The 9,830-nt window shown below is 45.2% G+C and overlaps 2 protein-coding genes across 5 annotated transcripts in view; both read left to right on the top strand.

Annotated features, from left to right (window-relative positions):
- Positions 1 to 5,122, top strand: part of WFDC1 (WAP four-disulfide core domain 1) — a 42,667-nt gene extending 37,545 nt beyond the window's left edge. The window contains exon 6 of the mRNA XM_025203101.1: positions 5,103 to 5,122. Within this exon, the coding sequence (XP_025058886.1) occupies positions 5,103 to 5,107 (5 nt within the window). The 3' untranslated portion in view covers positions 5,108 to 5,122. The remainder of the gene's footprint in view (positions 1 to 5,102) is intronic.
- The window catches only part of ATP2C2 (ATPase secretory pathway Ca2+ transporting 2), a 39,992-nt gene that overhangs the window by 9,688 nt on the left and 20,474 nt on the right, over positions 1 to 9,830 (top strand). For 3 of the 4 annotated variants that reach the window (XM_025203096.1, XM_014519518.2, XM_006022774.3), the window contains exons 2-6: positions 5,103 to 5,210; positions 6,470 to 6,586; positions 8,312 to 8,401; positions 8,488 to 8,523; positions 8,629 to 8,690. In XM_025203096.1, the coding sequence (XP_025058881.1) occupies positions 5,103 to 5,210; positions 6,470 to 6,586; positions 8,312 to 8,401; positions 8,488 to 8,523; positions 8,629 to 8,690 (413 nt within the window). The remainder of the gene's footprint in view (positions 1 to 5,102; positions 5,211 to 6,469; positions 6,587 to 8,311; positions 8,402 to 8,487; positions 8,524 to 8,628; positions 8,691 to 9,830) is intronic. The other variant, XM_025203098.1, reaches the window with a different exon arrangement.

Raw genomic sequence — 9,830 nt, forward strand, 5'->3', positions numbered from 1 at the left:
CCCGCACCCTGGCATGTGTTCAGGTATAGGGCTAAAAACCTCCACACACACACTACTGTTCTTGAACACAGTGATTCCAGCTATCTGTATAATATTGGGTCAGGCGTATGACTAGAATAGGTGGCAAGTGCGTAGTCTCCTGCTACATAGGCACAAAGAGGGGATCTGAAAGTGGTTCTGCCATCCTGGGAAAATGGCAGCTGTGTGGATGAGTGGAAGTGTGGTCCAACATGGGGAAACTATAACGTTAACTAGGATAAGGGCCGGGCTAGATCATGCTTGTGTCTCATTTTTACAAGCTCTCTATTAGCAACCAAACAGAAGCCAGCAAGGTGCAAGAATAATAGCAGAAAAGGGACTATGTGGCTTTCCCACAGGCTTTATTCCACAAGACATTGAGTCTCTACAACTCCTACAGACTTTGGCTTCCTGGGGGGCTCTCAGACTAAAGCAGGGCTAGGGTTTCTAGCTAAAGGCTCACCACAGTCCAACATGTAGGCACAACCGAGACCCTCAACACCCTTCTCAGCTACTGCCTAACCCATAGGCAGCTACATTTCTGACAGTAAAGTGGCCAGGAACCAAACTGGGTAAGGCCCAATGATGACAAGCTACTCGGAGCCTTTCCTCCCACCTCAGTCTTGCCAGGGCTCTGCAAGTAGGTATGCCTCCACCTACCTTCCCTGCATGGCCCAGTCCAGTGCTTTCAACATGCCCCTACCATTGCAACACTCAAATCTTTGAATGGCTTCCATATAGCCATACTTCCATATAGCCCCGTGCTCAGCTCGAGGGTTCAGACAACGACTGCAACAGCAAGCGTGACCTCCCGCAATTGAGCTGGTAGTCGCAAGCCAAAAATGCAACTGTTCAGCAGCTGTTTCTGTTGAATACTATAAAGCCCAGTCATTGTCCCACGTGCACTCAGCTCATCAGCTGCTGTCCAGCTTCAAGGTGGCATTGGGTTAATTCATTGCTCAAGCTGCATCAAGGCAAATCAGGTCTTGGCTGTTTCTGCCCACGAAGGGGCTGTAACCCCTTTGATATCATTAGCTGGCCCTGGGATTCTGCCCTACGGTCTTTTCCTTTTGAAGCGAAGAGTGTTTTCCTTTGTTTCACAGCAAGCTGTCAGCTGAGAAACCTGATGCGTTCCCATTATGATTCTCGGTGGGGGGGGAAGTTTTCCCCTCTCCCTTTTACATTTCAGAACATAAGTTTTAATAAATAAACAAAACTGGTTTCCTGCTTGTTTGTCGAGTAACGCGGTGTTTGCCGCAACAGGCTGTAAGATACTGGGAAAGACTCTCTTAGCTCACTAGGAGAGGTGCAAGCACGGCAACCCGGGCCTTGTCGGCTAAGAGAGAGCTGCAGGGTTTTCTTAGTAACCTGAACTCTGTTACACTACTAGCTGATTAACGCTAATAATGATTTTGGCACATCCTTTTCCAAAATCCTCAAGGGCTTGTTGGAAAAATATCCCAAAGCCATAAAACCAAGGCCAGCTTCAACCAAGTAAGGTATTCCTCCCTGTTAGAAAGTGCAGGGGGCTTCAAACCCACTGCAAAAGACTTGGACTAGCTAAGGAGAGTGGAAGTCTGTGATTCAGTAGCATCTCATCATACCACCAGTCTCTGCACATCACGGTAAGGGTAGCCAAAATTTGGAATGGGCTCCCAAGGGAGGTGGTGCTCTCCCCTACCTTGGGGGTCTTTAAGGGAAGGCTGAATAGGCATCTGGCTGGGGTCGTCTGCCCCCAGCGCCTTTCCTGCCCAGGCAGGGGGTCGGACTTGATGATCTGTTGAGGTCCCTTCTGACCCTAGAAACTATGAATCTATGAATCAGCTGTACATAGGGCCTGGGCTGTGTCGAGCCACAACATAAGGATCCAAACACCAACTAAAGTATGTGCCATAGTCTGGAAACCAAGTGCAGGAAAGCCACAAACGTTGCCGCAGAAGTGGCTACTCGGCACTTGCGGGGACGGAGAACTGAAAAGGTTACGGCAAAGCAAGATCCATTAGGAAGCCAGAAGCGTCACCCACATTGAACCGGGCAGGGTAAAAAGCAGAGCAGCATGGACACCACGGGTCTGATTTCTCCCTCCAGCTGCAGTGGCCTGACACCACTGAAATCAATAGTCATAAATGTATACTGTGAGTGAGAGGAGGATTGGACCCAGAGCAGTTGCAGGCAGATAATATAAGCAGAGATCCATGGGTTTTCAGCAGTCTTCACCCACAATTGCATTTTCTGTGGATGAGACATCAGCCCTTTTCTGGCTGTATTTGTGTTTTTTCTTACCCATCTTTCATGCTTGGAGGCAAAAGCCCTTTACAAGCATTAATGAATTCAGCTTCACAATTCCCTTCACTCCTGCTGTGAGGGGTTGTTGTCGAGAGGGAGAAGTGAGGCGTAGAGACTTGTGAATTTTGCAAGGCCACCTCGGGTGCTGTGTGGCCGGGATCTCCCAATCCCTGGGCCATGTCCATGAGCGCTCCTGGGCAAGCGGCACAGAGATGCTTCAGAAACCCTGGTCATGGATCCTTGTCCCTGCGATATAGGGAGATGACCTCTGTCTTGGCAGGTGAGGAGCTAAGCCTCAGAGATGCTCGCTCAAGAAGTGAAACAAGTGCATCTCATTCTCCTAGACAGGGAGGACGGTCTCCTAGAAATGCTCCTAGATGCGGGAAAAAAATCTTCACTTCCTTCATGGATGCTGTGAACATGTACTCTTGCTTTGCTTTATCGCCTTGCAATTCCTTGTTTCAGTAAGCTGCCAGGGATTTCGTGAAAGGCTCCTAATTTATGATGAGACTTTTGAATAACCAGGTTTTTTTCCCCCAGGGATAAGTCCTTTCTCTGTACCAGGAGGATTGCCCTGTTATTTGAAGGAGGAAGGGGCTAGTAGCTGGCAAAAAGAGCAAAAACTCAGCATATTTAAGTCGACTGGGAAATTTCAGAGCACAAGGCCGGAGTGGGACCTGAATGCCCCAAACATATTCCTAATAATTTCCTTAAGCAATTCACTGGAAACAAGAGATAATGAGAGCACAGTTTTCTTTGCTGCAGCTGGTGGAGATTTGCTAATCTCTTAAGCAGTCGGACTAGTCGGAGCCAAAATCCAGCTACAATACACTCGAATTACCAGTGCCAACGAGTCAGATGGCAGAGGAATACTTTGCAAAGCAGGATGGAGCAGAGTTTATAGGATTAATAGTCATTTTCATGGTAATAATTGGTGCTGTCTCATAGAGCGCCATTATTGCCTGATGATAAAGTTATGCTCTGTCATATGAGAGAGCAGTAATGTCCTGGAACATGAGCCAGATAATGTTCGGTGGATTTTATTTTATGGGCTGCTCTAAAGAGGTGGTGCCCTGTGCGCCGTCCCCACACACCCAGCCACCCTCCTGCCGCCTTCCTGCGCTGCCCCAGGGGCAAGCCAGCCCATTCCTGGATGGCCCCAGGTGTCCTGCGGGCCACAGGTGCCTGGTGAAGGCAAAAGTGGTGATGGACCCAATGCTTTTTTATTTCTCGGCGGAGCCTGCCTGCCTCTCCTGCAGCCAGGGGGGTGAGCTGCCGGTGGGCCAAGCAGCCCCTGAGCTGTGGGGGACCCTGGTCTCTCCCTCCATGGCAGCAGCACCCACTGGGGCCACCCGGGCAGGCTGCTAGTGGACTGGGTGCTGCCCCAGCACAGGGTCAGGGAAGAGTTTGCTGCCCCAGCTCAGAGGCAGCAACTATCAACAGCAGTTTTGGGCCAAAAATAGAGGAGAGGACATACAGCTAAGGGTGCCAATGCAGATGCTGACAGATCTAATTGAGAGATGGATTCAACCCGAGGCAAACCCGGGCAGCCCTGCTGTGGAGGGAAGGACTGGGGCAGCTTGGCCTGCCAGTGGTTTGACCCCCGGCCATGGGCAGGTTGCAGCTCTGACCAAACCAAAAAAAAGGATCAGGCCCTTTGCTGTGACACGATGGGAAAATTGAAATGGTGAATTTCAATTAAAACCCCCATTTCAATTTAGGGGGCTTTGAATCAACCCTGAGGACTAAATGCCCGTCATGTGTACAAGCACCCTTAATGGTAGCCTCTTTCAGTTTTGCCACAGTCCTTTTTCTAAGCCCCACAGAAAAGTTGTATTATCCAGCAAATCAGACTGTTGATCTCAGGCCTCTCCCTGCCCTTTCAGCGTTGCTCTCCTGCACATTCCTCCTTCCCAGTCATGCTTGGCCTCCTGCTTTCTTGGGTTTCCTACTTTAGTCCTCGCCCACTTTTGCAATGCACTCTCGCTGTTGAGACCCAGCTTCCTGACCAAATCCGCTGTGTGCACGCGCCCCTTGTTGCTTCGGGCACTCACATCTGGTCCTTCTCTTCTTTTGACACGGTCTGAAATGTTCTGCAAAATCCCGATTGATTTCTGTTTAGCTGACAAAGATCAGTGAGGCATGCAGCGTTGGTAATAGGCCCCTGAAAGGTATTTCTGTGTCCCGCGTACTGTCAATGAAGAGAAGCCCCTGACTGGCTATGTGCCCTTACTAAGAAAGGCTGCATAACATGGGCAACCAGGCTTACCCATCCCTAATATTAATATATGTCGGGATAATAAGTATTGCAATGAAGATGGTGAGGAGCTTGCAAAGCTTTTAACTCAGACATCAGTATATTGTAGACTGATTTTCCTGGAAGTTTGTCTTTCATTTCCAAAGTAAAATAAGCACATTCACATGTCCAGAGCTCAGGAAGAGAGTCCTTTCAGAGGCAAAGACCAGAAGACTCAAAATAAAGGCATAACCAGCTCCTATTGCACCTCTGACAATGAGTGCCTCTGTAGCCTTGGACAAATCCCTTAATCTCTCTGTCTTAATCTTCCCTAGCTGTCAGATAAAGATAAATAATAGATATTTAAACTGGAGGGGGATAGTAAAGATTTACTAACTAATGGTTGTAAAGTGCTTTTGAAGACGAAGTGTTTAGATAAGCAAGAGGTCATGTGAGTGGAGAGATAACAGGAGAGAAGTCCCGTAAATGGAGAAACCCAAAGCCAATGTGATGATTGCCCTCGCTGCGTCCTTGCCTAATCCTTGCTTTCTCTGTTACTCAGACTGAAGAATGTGAGCTGAAAGTAGTTGAACAGGAGAAGGATGTCACAGCTCTGTCCTCCAGAGACGCTTGCAAATGCCATAAAGAAGACTTGGCCAAGGCTTTGCATGTAAGCATGACTACATGTGTTGTCACCTCAATCGGGACTCAACGTGCTGTTTTACTCAGAGATGGGGTCAAGCTGCATGGTTCAAATCCACTTGCCAATGCAACCTCCCCCCCACAAAATTTGTGGGTATGCAGATCTGGGGGGTTGTTTGGGAAGAGCCTTCAAATTTGGGATGATTTTTATGAGAGCTGAATAACATGAGTTACCTTGTTGGGACAAATGATGGTGGTGAACCATTACTGAAGCCGTCCAGATGATTAATTACTCGGGGACTCTTTGTCTATCACCAGCAGGTAGGGGGTTCAGGCCCATTCTGCAACGTCCATCCAATATGCACAGCTCTGACCTGCTATGTGGTCTTCCAGCTCAGGTCTTGCAAACTCTTATGTGGCGTCTTAGTGGGCTGTTGTATAGCCTCAGGTTCACGACTTATACCTACCACAGTTGTAGCATCTCAAGAAAAGTTGCCAAATGGGTCTAGAACAGGAGATATGTCCTCAAAATACTAACTGATGCTTTTGCAGGCCTTCAATCGTGTGCTTTGTGTGTGCTCAGTGAAGTAGAAGGGGTGAGATGGGGTGCTCATATATTTGTGGGGTGTCCCACAAAGAGCACAAGGGGAGAGTCTAACTCAGGAGAACTATTAGAGACCCAGCTTCCATCTGTGTTTCAAATCCAGATCACAGTTACTCAATTCCTATAAAACGCTTCTCATAGAGGAAACCCAATACTATGTTGGGAGGAATGCATGCTTGGCCATGGATATATCAGACTAATAATCCAAAAGATAGAAACCCACTGACTAAAGAATCAAGGAGTGCCATAATACAAAGTATTTTCTAATCTTCTCATATATTGTCCTCTCTTGCCGTCTTTTAAAACTTGCAGTTGCAATTTGGTTTCTTTTAAAATAGTCTCTTTCATATGGAAAAACACTGAAGTATATCTTTCTAGTGAATCCAGAACTCGGTCCCATGTTTGCTTTTCGATCTGCCGTTCAATCGTCCATGTGGAAGGAGGGTTTATTAATTTATTTATACCCCTGCTGGTTCTTTGAGAGTAGATGACAAAACTGTAGAATACTCTCCTTGTCTGCAATTTCAGGTCATTCTGAATATTCCAGTTTGTACAGCCCGTCTCATATAAAAAATAGCTCTAACACTTAGTCAAACATTAGACCCAACTTCTGTCCAAGCTTATTAATAGCTTTTTAATGTAGCTTTGTGCAGTTATCCACTACGATCTTAATCACCCTCCAGGTCGATTTACAAACGGGACTCTCGGAGTTATCTGTGCTCCATCGCAGGCTGACCCATGGCTGGAATGAATTTATAGTAGACAATACGGAGCCAATATGGAAGAAATATCTAGACCAGGTAAATATTTTGTGGAGTTTTTAAATGCCCGGATAAAGCAACCAAGATAGCCATATATTTCTGCAATTCTGTAGTACTCAGCTGTTAAAAAAATCATCCTGAAGTCTGTATGGTAAGATGTATACTGGTTCGTGAGCCCCCCATTCTTTAAAGAAGTACTTGGACTATCTATCCCTGGGGAAATCGCTGCAGGCTAAAGACCCATATTTGCTGTGTATGAAGATAAAGATCTATCATTTTCAAAAGATGCTTTGCCATGTGCATAAATCACAAGCTTTGTCATTCATGTATCGATTGCATAACACTTGGAGCATGGTTATTCCTTTCTCCGTCCAGTGATGAAAGAATGAAAGGCTTTAGAAGGAAAGTAATAAATTGGTCTCATCCTGATATGAGTTATTATATGGTTCAGCGATCAGCACTAAACCTGCAGCAAAAATGCATGTGGCATCTAAAGCTCGGATGAGAGCTGACTTTCAGCTCTTTGATATGGTAATAAATATGATACTGCAAATTATTTGGAAAGGCCAATGATTCAAACAAACCCCCAGAAACAAGCAATGGGGATGGGTGGCATTTTTAATCTTATTCTTCTTCAGCTGGGTAATCCTTGCGCAGATATAGATTAAATTTTCCTTTCACCAGTGGATCTCATTAGTTTTATCTATCTTTCATGCCTACCTTAGAGCAGGATTTTTGTTGTTGTTGTTGGAGATTTATTATTTTGGGATTTTTTTTCTTGCTGGTTAGTTTTGTGTTTTGGTTCCATATTAGCCAGATCTTGAAGGCCTTAATTTTTTTAAGGGTTACTTTTTATTTCAGTGTTTTTTATCTGACCTGATCAATATTCTTTACGCACGTAACCCTTAGTAAATCTTCTAACACGTTCAGCACTCCTAATCAAAAATTTTAATAAATGTTGAATCTTTTTTTTTCCTTAATCCTGATTCTTAGCAAGATATTTTCCTTTGAAGTTACCATATTAATTCCTTAGTTATACCTGCACTTTCTGACAATGCTTCAGTCTCTTTGGCAGTTTTGGTGGATCGCATAATTCATGAATTAAAAATAGACTTAAATTTCAACATGGCTTCTTCCTGTCACTAAACTTGTAAAATAAATGCTATGGATCTAAGGATGGCAATGAAGTGGCATTTCACACTGGCTACAATGGGAACAGAATCAAGCCTTAACTCCTTTAACCTGTTAAGCCTTTACACGTATGCCATGGCAAGCAAAGACTTTTTTCTTCTCTTTCCTTCACCCTAATTTAATTGCATCACTTGTGGAAGTAGCTAAGTGAAGCTAAGATGTTTACACATTGGAGCTTAAAATTAAGCCCCATATCCATATTTAGCACCTACTAAAATGAACACAATTTCAAAAATACTAAACTTTCACTAGCCAGCAGTAGCAAGAAGCACACGTGCTGTGGACTGAGCTTTTATCTTATCTTCTTGGTCTGTGCCAGAGCCGTTCCACGCCTGTGCCCACATGAGCAGGCTACGTAGGATTAGATTGAAAGCTAGCAGCCTGGGTTTAATTTCCCCAAGTCAATGATTACAGACTGATGCTGCTGGGGAGTCTTAGGGGGGGATTTCAATGCAAATTATGCGATCCTTGCTGTTTTGAATGAAGTCTGGCCCTAAACTGCTTCTTGGTTCACTTTCAGTGACGGATTTTTCACGCACAATAAAAAAAAAAGCCCTTTTTTTTTGTTTTTAGTTTAAGAACCCGCTGATTCTACTGCTGCTGGCTTCTGCCTTAGTAAGCATCATCACAAAAGAGTACGAGGATGCTGTGAGCATTGCAATGGTAAGCGACCGCCCCGTCAATGCAAGCATGTCCATGTGCAAGCTCTAGTCCATGTGCCCAAAAATTTACTACCTTTTTCTTCTTAGGCCGTGCTAATTGTGGTTACGGTGGCCTTCATCCAGGTATGTCATGAGCGAAACCTCGTAGCGTAGCTTCCCAGCTCAATTTATAGCGCCGTTGGAATCCATCCTGCTTTGTGACTTTATTCTGTGCTACTTTCTTATCAGGAATATCGCTCTGAAAAATCTTTGGAAGAGCTCAACAAGCTAGTCCCTCCAGAGTGTAACTGGTATGTCGTACATACCTATTCATTTAAGTTCTGGGCAGTGAAGCAGATAATGAAGGCAATGATTCAAGTCCTTGTGCATGCAGCGAGCTTCAAAACCAAATAAGCGATAAGCCTGTCTCTGGATGGGACATGAGCACCCTGCATCCATGCAATTATATCTCCCATGATAACTTGCCTCTGTGACTACGGAGCTCTGGTTAGTCATGGCTATGGGAGTTGTCCTTTAGCTCAGGTAGCAGAGGCCTGGGGTTTGAGTGCTGAAGATCCTGTGTGTGATACCAACTGTTTGTAGGGGTGTGGGCACAAGTACTGCGAAGCAGCAGATATGGGCTATAACGCCAAGAGTCCAGCCATTCCTATAAATCAAATGTTGGTTTCCCAGATGTGCATATGGAAATGACTGCATTAGCATATGAAGGGTTGACATAATGTTTAGGCTTCCCAACCTTTGCTAAATCACTGTAGAGGGTGGGGAAAGTCATATTTCTCATGCTATCAGATCATTATTTGATAGAATCATAGAAAATGAGGGTTGGAAGGGATCTCAGGAGGTCACATCTAGTCCAATCCCTGCTCCAAGCAGGACCAGCCCCAACTGCGTCATCCCAGTCTTAAAAACCTCCAAAGGTGGAGACTCCACAAAACCCTTTGGGTAACCTGTTCCAATGCTTTACTACCCTCCTACTGAGAGAGTTTTTCCTAATATCTAACTTAACTTGCAACATCTGCAACTCGAGACCTTTGCTCCTTATTCTGTTCTTTCTCTTTCCTTTTTTTGGCCTGATAACTGCATGCTCAGAATAATTTGCAGTTGTGTTTTCTTTTATTATTTCATATACTAGGCACGTCCAAAGACAGTTTATACAGTATCAAAGAATAGTAAGGGCTAGATTTGCAAAGTAGTACCTAGCATGCACCCACACATCCATCCTACTGAACAGTCTCACTCCAGGATGACTGAGCTGCACCCGGTAAAAAAGCAGTGGCAAGAATTAATGTCTTCAGGTCATCTTTGTGACCTCCCCACCATCTTGGCTGGCTGAATGCCAGACTGGTCTCCAGATAGAGATTACCGCAACCAGAAGGTTGTTTAGCTGCCAACGACCCACAAAAGTGAATCCATTATCTGGAGGGTGTAGG

The sequence above is a fragment of the Alligator sinensis genome, unplaced genomic scaffold, assembly GCF_000455745.1.
Source record: "Alligator sinensis unplaced genomic scaffold, ASM45574v1 scaffold228_1, whole genome shotgun sequence".
NCBI classification, from domain to species: domain Eukaryota; kingdom Metazoa; phylum Chordata; order Crocodylia; family Alligatoridae; genus Alligator; species Alligator sinensis.